Source organism: Kogia breviceps, chromosome 14, assembly GCF_026419965.1.
Source record: "Kogia breviceps isolate mKogBre1 chromosome 14, mKogBre1 haplotype 1, whole genome shotgun sequence".
Taxonomy (NCBI): Eukaryota; Metazoa; Chordata; class Mammalia; order Artiodactyla; family Physeteridae; genus Kogia; species Kogia breviceps.
Genome location: NC_081323.1, coordinates 54,082,478 through 54,097,278, shown reverse-complemented (window position 1 = coordinate 54,097,278; position 14,801 = coordinate 54,082,478). Strand labels below are relative to the sequence as shown.

The 14,801-nt window shown below is 50.8% G+C and overlaps 1 protein-coding gene across 9 annotated transcripts in view; it reads right to left on the bottom strand.

Annotated features, from left to right (window-relative positions):
* The window catches only part of DNMT3B (DNA methyltransferase 3 beta), a 36,721-nt gene extending 22,263 nt beyond the window's left edge, over positions 1-14,458 (bottom strand). For 6 of the 9 annotated variants that reach the window (XM_067013844.1, XM_067013845.1, XM_067013840.1 and 3 more), the window contains exons 1-2: positions 1,567-1,723; positions 574-635 (exon numbers count right to left, since the gene is read on the bottom strand). In XM_067013844.1, the coding sequence (XP_066869945.1) occupies positions 574-635; positions 1,567-1,723 (219 nt within the window). Of the gene's footprint in view, positions 1-573; positions 636-1,548; positions 1,730-14,400 lie in introns of those variants that run through there. The other 3 variants (XM_067013843.1, XM_067013847.1, XM_067013842.1) reach the window with 2 other exon arrangements.
* Positions 14,459-14,801: the final 343 nt, after the last annotated feature.

Sequence of the window (14,801 nt, the reverse complement as noted above, 5' to 3'; positions counted from 1 at the left end):
GGAGTGAAAAAAACATGGAAAAAATATAACTTGGAAAAAACTAATCAAGCAGAAACACTGATACTGCAACAAGTGGTAAAAGATATTTCAGTGATTGTTGAAAATCCACTAAAACAATCCAGGCCAATTCTTTCCAATATGAAAAAAAAAAATCCTTGAGGCCACATGGCCACACAACCTTGCTATCAAACCAGTCACAGATATATTACAAGATATAAATCATACATTCATTTTACTCATGAATAGATGCTAAAGTACATCCAATTTAAAACATACCATGAGCAAGTTGGACTCATTCCAGGAATAAAAGGACAGCTTGCTGCAGTAGAAATTTATCAGTGTAATTGATCATCCAGATTGAGAAAAAAATAATTTCAAAAACTTGGCAAATAACAGCAGCAAACGGCATCCTAAGTGAGGTTGCTGGAAGTCTTCTGTGTGCCTAGCAATGTTCAAATTCCTCATTCAACAAGTATTTACTGGGTACCAATTTAAGTGGGCCTCAGGTTCCCTATTTGATGCAAACCAAAGAGAATTCCCCTGAATCCCAAAGAGTGAGAGTGGAGCAGGTACCTGAGTATAACTTAGCAGGCTGGAGACCTCCCTCTTAGACAGTCGTGAGCTTGATCTGCGGCCTGTGGAGGAAAGAACCAAAGCCTGTTGAGGAAGGGGCAGCCGCCAGGCTGTCCTGGTCTCTTCTCTGGGCTGTAGCCTGGGGTCTCCCTAAACCCACTGGCATCTTCAGGGGTTAACTCCTAACCCCTCGGGACCCATAGTCCCCTCAATGTATTAGTAAGGCAACAGGACCCAAGGCCTGCATGAAATATAGAACCCAAAACACTACTGAAGGTACTCCTGACACGTTCCTTCCAGAACTGTGCTGCCCCAGTCAGTGGTCACTAACTCCACTTAAATGAGCATTCCAGTGCCTGCCATCGCAGCCACATTAAGTGCTCACATGTGGCTCCTGGCTGTAGCAGTGAACAATGCAGAAATAGAACACTTTCACCCTCTGGAAAGTGCTATTGGACAGCACAATTTGAGGAGTTCTCAATGGCAGGATGGGACAATACAGGGGTTTCCAAACCAGCTGGGCCAGAAAATCTCAGTGGGGAGGATACCAAGGGATCTGATCTGGGAGCAGCAGAGGGGAAGGGAGGAGAAGGTGGGATGGGCAGCAAGCCTTAGACGCTCCCTGCCTGAGTGTATGTCTTCCCATAAAAATCACAGGCCCAGCTGCTAGGGGAGAGGGGTGCCCCTATAAAAAAGGGCGAAAGACCTCAGTCTATCCATGCCGCGACCACCCCCATGTCTGGAAAAGAACAAGGGTCATCGCCTTGGGGTCACCTGCTCAGAGTTCCAGCTCAGGTGACAGTTAAATAAGGAGGCCAGGGGCTCTGCCTCCATCCTCTTCCCTTCCCTGGAGCTTCCCCAGAGCCGTGGTATGAGGCTCTTGCCCCACATTCTGCCTTGAGCCTGCTTGGAGGCTCGTGTGCCAGCTGTGGTCCCCAGTGCCTGCCCACCCGTCCTCCCCACAGGCCAGGCCACCTCTTCCACCTCTGCCACCTCTGATCTCCGGGCTGCTGATAGCCTCCAGGACTGGGGGCGAGGGCGCGTCCTTGGAGTCGGAAGACTGGTCACTGCAGCCCCCGTTGGTGAGGATGGAGTCTTCCCTCCTGCTGGCGTCCTCCTCTCCGTTGAGTTGTCTGGTGTCTCCCTTCATTGTTTCCTGCAGGAGGGCCAGAATGAGGGTAGCAGGGAAGCAAGGGCACAAGGGGGCAGCATGCCCCCAATCCTCCCGCCAATGACTCCAGGTCCTCAGGCCAAGAGAGGCCCCATGACTTGTCCTCAGGGTGATACTCCCGCCCAAGGACCCCGCCCAAGCTGCCCCCCATAGCCTGCCCCCCTCACCAAACTCGGAGGATCAGGACTTGGTTCCATGTGGCCACTCGACCTGAAGGCTCAGAAGCCAGCACCCAGGACAGAGGAGGGGGCTGGGCCGTGGTATGAAGCTCAGGCTGCTCTGTGCAATTAGCCGGCCACTTCAAACAATGCCATCTAGGGCCCGCCTGCCCCGGCCTGCCTGCCGCCAGCCTTGGTCCCCTCTGCCCCTGGCCCTCTCTCCCTGCCCAGCCTCTGCGGGGCCTCAGGAAGCCAGTGCATTATTTTCCCTCCTGACCCCTTTGTTTGCTCTCTCCCTTCCCCTCAATCTCCAGGTCCTCTTCCCACCCGCCCCCTCCTCCCCCACAGAACAGCTTCTCTCCTCTCCATGGCAGCACAAGCCCCGCCCCACCCCAACCTCAGGGGCCCATTGGTCTGCTGGCCTGTCGCTCACTCTCCTCCTCCCTTACCAGCTGGGGCTCAGAGTCCCAAGTTCCCAAGAAGGGAAGGGATGGAGGAGACACAGCGGGAAGGACTGGGGCATTTAACAAGGGGCATGCTCCCCATCTGCTCTAGCCACACCCCACCTCTGGGCCTTTGCCTCCCCACTGCTGCCCACCCATCACTAGGCTATTCAGCTAAGACCAGCTCGCGCCAGGTCTTCAGGGATGGGCCAGGTCTTCAGTGATGCGTTGGAGGGCTGTGCAACCTTCGAACTGGCCCACTGCCTGCCGACATGTTGGCCTCAAGAACCTGCACCTTGCTCTCATTTATTCCTCCTAATGTGACTGTGGGCCCATTTTATAGAAAAGGAAAACTGACACACAGAACTGATTAGTCTCCGAAGTCAAAAAATCATATGTAATAGACCTGAAACATTGATAATCAACTATACTCCAATATAAAATAAAATTTTTTAAGAAAACCACATGTAATCGGAAGGGTGAGGCCCCCAGACTCCCATTCCTTTGTTTCTCCCAAACAGCTCCAGTATTTGGTGCCACACTGCCCTGTCCTGGAACCCTGCTTGGGAAAAAGTTCCCCAGCAAACGGCTGCCTATGGGGGCTGATCACTGCCAGCCCCTATTCCCCATCTTGGAGACTCACCACATGGTGCCTGATGACCAAGCTAGCCTCCAGGGTACCTTCCAGAAGTATCATCTAGGCTGCAAGCTGCAGTGGTGACGCTGGCACTATACCCACCAGGGGGCGCTGTGGGGCTCACTGATGAGGCCTGCAGTGCCCCACTGCGGATTTGCAATGTCACGTGGGTTCTCAATTCAGTCCTCTGCACTGGTCCATCCCCCAGGTGCGGGTGTGGGGCAAACTAGACCTCTGCTAGTCCCCATATGGCCCAGGGACCAGGGAATCACCCCGGAGCTGGTTAGAACTTCAGAATCTCACGCACCTACTAAATCATGATCAACATTTTCACGGGATCCCTGGGTGATCAATATGCACATTAAAGAAACACTGCCTTGGGAATTCCCTGGGAGTCCAGTGGTTAGGACTCGGCGCTTTCACTGTGGGACCCTGGGTTCGATCCCTGGTGGGGGAACTAAGATCCCGCAAGCCACTCGGAGCGGCCAACAAAAAAGAAACACTGCCTGGGTCACAAATGTATACACTGATATAGTTTAACCACCCCATGTGGTCCAGGGTATGTGTGCAGGTTCACAGTTCCTGGTGTTTTCTCTCAACACACATTAAGGACTCTCACCAGCCCCAGGGAAAAGGAGGAGCGCCTGACCCAGATACTTCTCGGCCCCTTTCACTCTCAAGCCCTGACCCGGAAGAACAGGTTGTCTGACCTATGGCCAGTTCCTGTGAGTCCAAGTGGCCAGTATCCCAGGAAAACTGCTGGAGTGTGGTTCAAAGTAATGATTAATTTCCAGCGTTTCGCCTCAGGCCAGACCAGTGAACTAAATAACTTGGGTGGCCTGGCAGGGGGTGGGAGGCTGGGCCATGGGGTACAAGATACCAGGAGGGTCCAAGGGGAGCTCTGTGGAGGGGGGAGGGGCAGACAGGGCTTCTAGTGAGGAGCTGGTATCAGGTCAGAGGCTGAAATCAAGGGACAAGACTTCCCTCTCATCTGGAACCCAGGATTCCCTCAGACAGCCCCCAACTGGATCAATGGGAGTCTCCCTCCTAGACAGACCCATTTGGGGCCTGCAGCCTGGAGCTGACAATGATTAACTATGACTAACCACTGTCAGGCTTCCCTAGGGCCTCAGCAGTGCTAACTTGTCCACCGGCCTGCCAAGAGGGATGGACAAGTGAGCAGAGCTCCTTCCCAAAGCCAGATCTCAACATTCAGGAAAAATCCTGCCCCTAGAACCAAACCCATGGGCACTGGAGGAAGACTCAGGAAAGGAAACCAACCAGAAGTAAAATAATTACTTCTAGTGGCATAATTCAATGTGATTTCATTAAAAATTCCTTCCCTGTAGTTTTCATTATCCTGGATTTGCAATGACATTAGCTACACCACACACACCAGCGTCCGGAACCGGCATGATTGAAAGATGCCTAGCTCGGTTTCTCTCCCGTCCAGGTTATACACAAGGCCAAAGAGATCCAGCACCAGGCGTGTGCTGCTGCTGGTCCTCAGCCTGGAAGCCCTCCCCATCTCCCTATCCCATACTCAGATTTCAAAAACCACAGTTCAAAAGCCAGGAAGGGTTCTCTCATAGGCCTCTGCTTCAAAAAGTGATAATCTGGCCCTCTCCATGTACATATACAAATCCTCTCACCTGATCATTTTTTTTCAGTGTTTACTACTATATGCCAGGCACCTTTTTGTGCTTTACCTGTATTAATTCTTGCAATCCTTACATGAGGTACATATTATTATCCCTGTATAACAGATGGGCAAACTGAGATTAGGCAACAATACACACTTGACCAGTGAGCCGGTGAGATTTGTTTAAAGGTGCTCGAGGAGTCCAGAGAAATTAAATAAGTTTAACTACATGCTCTTGGCAACAGGAAGAAATTAGCACCAGGCATTGGTTTGTAATGGTAGATACAGATCTCCCTCATGAAGCTGTTTGGCTTGTAATGAGTCAAAATTGGCATTTCCCGGATAACATGGCCAACACAAGTCAGCTGCTTCATCTAGACTGATGGTTCCAGCGCTGGAGAATAAACTGGCCGAATTACCTCCCTCACAGAGGTGGCGCCTTCCTAAGGGATTTTTCAGAGGGGCTCACATACCAGCTTCAGGACAGCCTTGCCACTTGGCTGTTCTAACGGTTCCCAGGCCCCTACTGTAAGCTAAAGGCAGTACACACCTCTAACCCCTACCCCATCCTGAGGCAAGTCCTCTCATCAACCTGCTGTCAACAGGCTCAGATGAATTAAGTCACCCAGCAAAGTGGCAGCACCAAACTCATGCCCAGGCAGTCCTGGGCACGTGCCTGTAACTGCTGTGCCCGAGACAAGTTATGAACAATGCACCACCTATCCCAGGGGCTACGGGAGCCCTATGGCTGAGGGACATGATACAGCAGCTGAACGTTCACCTTCACAGGAGGTAGTGGTCCGTCCTCGTGATGCAGGTGAACTCTGACCCTTTCCCAGAGGCTTGGGGTCCAGCACGTGACTTGGGGGTGGGCAGCAGTGCCGGGTGGGCTCACCAGCAAGGCTCCCCCTGCAAGGCCCTGCCTCATTAGTGCAGGGTGCTTGTGTCCCGACTGAACCAGGTCAGACGTGTCCAAATGCAATGTGGCAGACAGAAGGGTGGGTGGCACCCCTAATTAGACTCAGGGAGGAGGCCCAGGGACTCCCCCCGCCAACCCAGCTATAAAGCTGGGAAGTGATGTCACTCACTTCTTCCAGGCTGGCACCAGCAGCAGAACTCTTTCCCTGGCACCTTGTAAATGTTAACTGCATTAATGAAACTCACAGTGCAGGAAGGTGGGGGATGGTGGGCATGATGGCGAAGTGGTGGAAGAGGGGAGGCCACTTGGGCATCCCTGCCCATGGTTAGTCCACCCAGGGCTTAGAGATTTGGTGAAGTAAAAAGGGAGAGGTTAAAAGATAATCCCACCTCCCCTGTTTAAAAAATTCCTTCTCAGCCTGTGGGAGGGATATCTTGACTCCTGACTCCTGCCCTTGAACTACTCAAGTCTTTCTTAGCTGTTCCCCAAAAATAGCCGAGATGGAGCAATCAATATGTACCTCACAAAAAGAGCTACTCTTATGATCCCCATTTTGCAGATGAGTAAACAAGCTCAGAGGAAACAGATCAGCAGATTCCTTTCTGAGGCTTCCAGAGTAAGTGATGGAGATTGAGGCCTTAGTCCAGAAGTCAGATCTTAAAGACATTTTAAAATGATGCAGTAAGTATAGTTATAAAAGGTAAGCCCAGGAGGGACAGCTCACCCAGGTGAGTGGAGAGGGAGGCAGCCAGGCAGCAGGGACAGTACCAAGTCAAGGAGGCCAGAAATAGGCTGCTCACCTGGCTGCACACAGAGCACAGGGTCCCAGTTCAGTGCCTTTGCCTGATCAGGGATCTCCACTAAATTCCATAAGAGATCAGATTCACAGGAAAGCGGGAAGAAAACGTCCTCACTGTCTTCCTCAAGCCCCAGTTTTATAGTCTGTGAAATTAAGTGACCCCCACCTAATTCCTAGATGGTTGGTGCTACAGATCCCAAAGTAGATGACAAAACCTTAAAACCTGGAGATTATGCTTTCTCGTGTGCTATCTTGCCAGACTTCCCAGTTCTGCCTCACAAAGGGAAGCATCCCTTCATCCACGATGATTCTGAAGTCTGGAGAATTGCTCAGTGCCTCTGGGTCATGGCTACATGCACCACTGTCATTGTACAGTAATAGCTGCTCCTTGGCATATTTATCAGAATCATCATAAGAATTGACCCCAGCAGGGGTCAAATTGGACAAGTAAAAACGTTGACTATGAGGATGTTCCTTGCAGCATTGCTCATTAATAGCGAAATACTTACAAATACCTGGATGTTTGTCAATGGATTGTGGTAAAATCATGTATCATTACCTTTTAGATAATTCACAGGAAAACCTAGGAACGTACAAAAAGATCTGAAATGATATGGCAGCTTAAACTGGAGTTTGGAGTCAAACTTTTTACCCTATGTAAACAAAATGCAAGCAACCAGCCCCCTTCCCCTACAAGTTATTTGGGAAGCCCTAGGAAGGACGTGCAGATGTGGACAGGGAAGCCACAGGTCACCCAGAATGACAGGCGGGGCATGATGAGATGCAGAGGATTCTGGGTGCTGCCATGCCCACTCCTGTGGCCTTGTCCTCCTTGGCAAAACTAGAGCCAAAGCGCCCTCTGCCCTTTTCCCAGGAGGTAAGGGAAGAAAGGAGATCACTATTCTGAAAAGCTACCCCCCTCAGCTCTGCCCCTCACAGCAGGCTGCACCTATTGCTTCAGCCAATGTCTTAAATCTCAGCCCATCTACATACCAATGCCATGGGGATATTGATTCAGCCTTGAAAATGGCAATCTGACAGTATGATCTCACATGCCAAGTGTCTGCATCCTGTTACACAGGATTCTACTGTGAGGAATCGACTCAGCGCAAAGCTCTCACCAAAACCTGTGGGCAGGATCCGCACTGCCTTTCTTTGTTGTAGCAAAAGCTGCAAACAAATGATCAATAGGAGACTGACTAAATTATATGCAGCCACACCGGGGAGACCACTGAGAAGCAAAGAATGGGGCAACTGTTGCTAGATGAAGCCATGTAAAGTGAAAGTCTGCCCAACAATACAATCCCATTTGTTAATTCATTACCATGTGCATTAAGCAAAGTTCCTCCAGCATTTTTCCTCTAGCTGTAAAAAGTTAGGTATCTCAGGAAGGTAGCTTGTGGGGGAATGGACAACAATATCCCCATGATACTTTCACAATCAGAAAGTCAACTTTAAAATGTCACTGTCCAAGAAACTTTTCTTCCTTTGAAAATGTTCAAGTTTAGTTAACCTGAAGTTATTTGTATATGGTTTGAGGTAGGGATCTCAATTTTCCCTATAAGGAAAGCCAGACACATATAATAACTAGTATGTCCCAACTCCACCTCTTTTATAAAGTTCCTATATATAAATAAATGGGATGTCTCTGGGTTCACTTCTCTTTTTGGTATTTACCCCTTGCAACTTCTTTTAATTGTGGAAGCTTTATAATAAATGCTCATACCTGCTAGGACAAGCCTGCCAACCTTATTGAGAAGTTTCACTGATTTTCTCCTTAAAGAACATCTTGAACATCCCTTAGTTTGGGTTTTCTTGTTTCTAGTTCCCTCTTCTGGCCCTTAGATTTCTTTTCTAGGGAGCTTAGCACTGCACGTTAGACATCATTCCTAGTTGTTTCCATGAGAGGACTTACAGATTAATCAGAAAATTATTCCTTGAGCATTACTTATTTTTTAAAAAGACAAAAAAGAAAAACTAGGTACAATGTATGAGGGAAGTGGGGAAAGTGATGAAAAGGTATGAACTTCCAGTTATAACTAAGTCCCTATGTTATGTCCCTATGTATGTAACTAAGTCCCTATGTATGTTACTATGGGATATAACATACAGCACAGTGGCTGTAGTTAACAAAATTGTATTGTATCTTTGAAAGTTGTTGAGAGTAGATCTTAAAAGTTCCCATCACGGGAATTCCCTGGAGGTCTAGTGGTTAGGACTCTGGGCTTTCACTGTGGGGGCCCGGGTTCAATCCCTGATTGGGGAACTAAGATCCTGCAAGCCACACAGCAAGGCCGAAAACAAAGTTCTTTTTTCACAAAAAAAGTTGTAACTGTATGAGGTTAAAATGGAATTGCATACTAAATTGGCTTTTTTATAAAAGCCCATGATATCTCACATAAACGGCTTTTTGAAAAACTAGCCACAATTACCTGGTAGGGGTTTGGGCCAGCCCACCTCAACGCAGTGGTGAATCAGGCCTGCAGACAAAGCAGTCTGCAGACAGGTACTCCAGAGCATCTTAACCCAAATGCATCCTGCCAGTTCTGTGGGTCTAAGCCAGGTGGAGGAGGCAAAGGGCTCAGAAATTTCACAGCATTTCAATGCAGATTCCACTCCCTGCTAGCTGTGTGGCCTTAGGTAAGGGTGAAAATATTTAATACTGAGCAGTGACTCTGTACTGTGCTTTCAGCCCAACACACATAACATCCTAGGACAGATCAGGACCCTGGAAAAGGCCACTCTTATCCATTCAGATAGGAGTTCCTGCTATGCTTCAGGAACCATGTTCAGCAGGAGCATCAAAGGCAGGCAAGGGCCAGCCAGCCCCTGCCCTCATGGGGTTGAGGTTAGGAATTGGTGGGTAGGGAGGGCCAGGGGACAGCAGCGATAACAAGGTAGGCTCACCCCCAAAAACTGTTCTGCTCTTACACTACAGAGGACAAGATTTCACTCACACCTCTATGTACATTTGCTCAGAATTTTCCAAATCCTATCATCCTGCCTCCCATATAACCCAGAACAACCCAGAAAATCCCTGCGGACAGCACCTGCCTGTTCAGGCATCTCGCCTACCACTGTATTTCTCACCGTCTCCCAGGTGAGGTCTCCTGCTCACCTACAGTGTCCCCTCTGGGTTTCAGTGTCGCAGGAAACTCAGGCTTGACTGAGGCCTGTTTTTGGTGCTTTACTCAAGTTACACAGCACACATTCATGGAGCCAGGACATCAGGGGCTCCAGCACTGTGCTGAGGAATGGGAACACTGACCAAGAAGGTATCATCCCTTCTCCAGGAGCCGAAATGCAGTGGAAGGCCCTGCCTCTGGCCCCAGCATGCCACCATTTGCTACAGGAAGCAAACGCAACGGAAAATAAATACTGCTTAGGAAGCGCAGTTAACCTCAGAAGGTGGGGCTGCAGGGAGGGATGGAAAAGAAACAGGTAGGCAACCACTTCTCCAGCCAGGCTGCAACAACACGGGAGACCTGATCGGAGGGAGAGATTTAACACCAAACTGAGAACTCCCCGGTACCTTTTTCCCACATCCAGGCCTGTACATCTCTCTGGGCAGGGCACTAAAGATTCCTCTGCTCCGAGGAATAAGACAAACCAATATCAGAGAACTTCCTTCAGATTTTGGGAGACCCAAAGACAAGTTCAAGTCCCTATCTCACAAAGAAACCCTCCAGTTTAAGTCCCACAGATAATTTCAGTCTCTCTCAAATACGGAGATAAGTTTCAAAACTTAAATATCAGAAATGAAAACAGCAAAAACAAACAAACAAAAAGACATGCTCAGAAACATTGGAGGGAGCACTGAAAGCTTAATGAAAATTCTCAGGGAGATAAGGGATGTGTCCAAAAAACAAGATGAAGACATCATTACAAATGGAATTTGTAGGACAAGAACCCTTCAAAACATGAAAGCTGAGGACGCCAGAAAGCAGAACTTAAGGACAAATGGCCAAAATTCTACCAGGCCAGGAGGCACTACATCTGATAAATAAGAATTATAGAAAGAGTAGAAAACAACAAGGGATGTAATGGCTCAAGGAAATTTAGTCCCTCAACTTCAGGAGAGGAGTCCCCAGCGATGTTGGGCCCACTACTCCCGTTACCTCCTCCTCCCACACACCTGGTCAGCATCATCCTGTCCCCAAAAGGAAATTTGTTGGTCAAGAACATTTCCCCACGTATCCCTCACACCCATCAATTATCAGTCATTTCTGAAAATGCACTTCTAACTTCCTGCTCATCATCATAATCTTTCAATGGTTCATTCCATCTGCTTGGGAAGCCGGCCCCAAAGGTGACCACAGTGCCCTCGGGCACCTTCCCCAATTGAGCACCTTTCCTCACCACTCTGTACTTTCCTTGCAGTCTCATCCCTTCACTTAGGGAGGGCTGCTGGTCCTCTCTACGCTTTTCTCCACTTCTAGAAGAAATTGAGAGGACCCCCTCCCCCAGTGAAAGCAAAACATTCATTACGTTGGGACTGTGAGATTATACGCCATGACCCGTTTTTTTTCTTGGCATCTGAAGATGGTAAATTTGATTTTCATTTGTATCTAACACAATAAAAGTCATTTTTTGAAATATTCCAATTCCCTACACAAAACAGGTCCTCCTCACTTTTTGCTTATTCCCTGAGGAAAATCTCAGGAATGCTAACCAGGATTGTTTCTCTCAAGACGTAAATAATGACCACTTGCTAATATTTCAGTATTTACCACATAATGCAACATTTATTGAATCCTCAGTATGTGCACTTTTTAATCTATAGCGTCTCAACTGACTTCAACATCCCCTGGAATTGGCCAACAACGCATCCCTATTTTACAGATGGAGCAACTGAGGCTCACCACCAGCTTATAAACTGAGTTAACAGGATTACCAGTCCAGATTTGATTCCAGAGCCCAGGCCCCGTGAGTGTACTGACTCCAATGACTAACATGACCTGGAGCATAACAGGCTTTTTACAATACTTAGGGCCCCCACCTAACTCATTTTGTGAAAGAGCACCCTAAGGCTTGCCAAGCTAAAAGGCCCCTGGATTCCATTTCATCCTCCTACCAACTCTACTGGGTGTGTGTGTACTTGTACCCACTTCACAGAAAAGTAATCCAGCACAGCAGCCCCATGTGTGGGCTCCCTCTGCGTTTACCAGGCCACTTCCCTCCAGCCACAGCCAGACACATCTGAACACCTGGACTGGGCTTGTTCCCTTCTGGAAGGACAAACTCTTGTCCTGGGATACTGGCAGATATGAAAGTACTGAAAAGCACTAACCACCAAGCTGCCGAAGTACCTGGATATCCCCGAGTTCCATCAGCTGCAAATTTTCGGCCCAGTGAGAACATCAGCCCATCACTTTACAAAGAGGGTGCCGACAACACGAGGAATTCTGTAGTGCTCCAGCCCTGGTCCACCATGAAACTGAAAAATCACCCTAAATTCATGATTTTAAAACTCACTCAACACCAAGAGTGTGCCTAACCTGAGATCCTGTACCTCTCAAAGGCTGAGGTGGAGGCACCTGCCATGCTGTTGGACCAAGAGGAGTTTCAGATTTAGTGACGACCATCTCAGGTGAAATTGCAAAGTATCTGAGCCTGGAGGTGGGACAGCTGGCAGGAGCTGGTCTGAGACAAAGGAGCCAGTAAGTTTTCTGGGAAGGAGAACTTGCCCAAAACCGCCCCCCACCCCCCAACCCGGAAGCTTGGGGCTGCAGTAAGAAAGCCCCTGTGGGTTGCAGGCCCCACGTGGCTGGACGAAAGGAAGGAGGGGAAGCAGCTTCTCCCAGCCCCACCTCCCTTGCTCCTCCCCTTCGCCCCCTGCAGCTCCCAGATACCCTCCTCCCCTCCTAGCCAACATTGCAAGGGGTGGAGGTATTGCTTATGGCTCTAAGGAGCAGGATGCAACCAGCCACAGCCCTGGGCCCTTTGTCTCAGCCTTCTCCACCCCAATGGGGAAAGGGAAAGGATCTCACTTAGCTCTACGCCTTCAAGGTAGGCCCCAAACTTGGGTGGGGGTGTTAAAAATGGCCCCAACCCATAAAATAAAAACATGTTCCTTTCAAAAAAGAACAAAGGCACTCCTTCCTGCCAACTCCCAAATTGAGGACAATGATTTGGAAAAGCTTTCATAGCTCAGAGGAATACCTTGGTGGAGGAAGGCAAGAAAGGAGGGGCCAGCAGAGGTGCCTCCCTTCATCCCCAACTCTCATTAATGGCCACCCTAAAAAGAGGGGCTAGCGGTTAATTAGTACAATGTCAACATTCACCACCTGCTATGCCAAGCACTATCGCATTGAGTCCTAACCCAAGCCTAATGTGATAGGTACTATTACCTGTCAGACATCTGAGGAAACACTGAGGGTTAGAGGTTAAATCACGTAAAAACTAGTTTCGTTCTTACACAAATTGGGGTTATCAGTACGATTGTTCCTATTTCACAGATGTAATAACTAAGGAACAGAGGGCAACGGATTTACAGGGACAGATTTAAACACACGTCAAAGACCTATGCATTCCCCTAAAAGAGGGCAGCCTGCTTAGAGCACACACTAGATAATGATGCCAAGAGTGGCAAGCCTTTATTGAGGGATTACTGTATGCCAGCCCTATAAAATAGGTAGCATCATCTCAACTCTGGAAGAATTAAGTCTGCACCTGGGGATTCCAATGGCTGGGGTGCAAGAAGTCACAGCAGTCCTGGTGGCGGAGGGCAGAGGCAGGTCGGCGTCCTGGGCCCTGGAAGCAAGGGCCCCACCAGGGATCCCCAAAACAGTTACCACCAGTTCACCAAAACTCACAGCATCCAGAAATCAGGAGGCGGAAAGTCAGAAATCATAGTCTTGTCCTTAATTCTCTTTAATTCATACACATCTCAGCTTGAGGGGATGGTGAAGCACAACGGCCCAGCCAGCCTCTTTCAGTCCAGATAAGGGAAGGAGGCCAAGTGGAGGCCCAGGCCTGGGGCTGGGCCCAGAACTCCTGCAGCCCTTCCCTGCCACAGGTGAGTGACTCCAGCGGGGAAAACCCAGGCCCAAGAGCAATTCTCTGTTGCTAACTTGCTAAATCGGCCGGCTTTTTCCCAATTTCCACTTCCTCCCCTGTGAAGTGGGGCTCAACACCCACCCTCCCTCGCCGAACAATCACACGGGCACGGAGGTACTGCTGGAGGTTTTCGGGCCTCAGTTTGCAAGTTTGGGAAGTGGGACGAGCCTGACTCTGGAAGAGGGGAAAATGGAAAGTGAGCCCCCAGGGCAGGCAGCGTGGCCGGGGCAGGGAAGCGCCGCCCCGGACAGGCGCCTCCCGGGCCAGGTGTGCGCACAGGGAGAAGGCAGCCTCTCCCGAGGGCATACCGGCAGCCCCGCAGCGCCTCGCTCTCCGTAGCTCATCTAGTGAGGACCCCGCGAGCCCGCCCCTCTGGCACACGCCCCCGAGAAGCGCGCACACCCCGGCCCACCTGTTCGCCCGCACCCATCCACAAGCTCTCTCCTAGCCCTGGGACGGAAAAGAAAAAAAAAAAAAAAAAAAGGCCCTCGAATGAACGCCCAGGTACAAGTCATAAAGGACGGACGCTCACCTCCTTGGCCGAACTCTCTTCTATTCCGTCCCCCTCCCCAAGGAGGCTCCCTCTCAAGCCGAGGCCAGGTAAGAATACCCCTCCCCATTAACTCCACTTCTCTCCAGTGGGAGACCTCCTCCCCTCGGCTCTAGACCCCAGGAAGGCCACCCACCCATCGCCCTCCCTGGGGACGATCCTCTTTGGTCCTCTGAGTCTCGGGAAAACAGCAAGTATCCCTTCCACTCGTATCGCTGTGAGACACATGCTCCCCGCCCATTTTATCCTCCTTGCCCGTTTCCCCCAAGTAGGATCAGGGACTTCTCCCCAAGCATGCCTGGTCTCCAGCCGGATGGGAGCCGCCTCCTCAGGAGGTCCCGGAACGGGATTCCCTCCCTTCAGTCCCGGGACCCCGCCGCTATGCCCTCCCCCACCAGCCCACGGAATCCTCGGGCTGGCGAGCCTCCCCGGGGCCACGGGGCGCTCACCTGCCGAGAGCCTGGCTCGGGCGCGGCTCCGCGGTCGAGCCGCGGATCCGGACAGGCTGGCGGGAGGCCGGCGGGCGGCCGCGCAGGGCGCTCGGCTAGCGAATCTCCGGCGCCGATCGCCGAGCTACGTTTACTTGGCCACTTAACCCCCGCGCTGCCGGCCGGGCGCGGCGGCCGCCCGCTCGCCCGCCTGCCGGTGGGCCGGTTGCGTCCGTCGGGGGGCGCTCGGGGCGTCCACGCGGGCTGCGGCCGCCGGGCCGGGGGGGGGCGGCTGCTGCGAGGAAGCGGCGCGGGCAGGACCGGGCAGCTGGAGTGGGTGGGGAGGGGGCGGTGCCGAGTCCCCTTGTAACCCCGGCCCGACACTCGCCCCGCCCCCGCCCGGGGGCGCCCCCGCCGCAGCC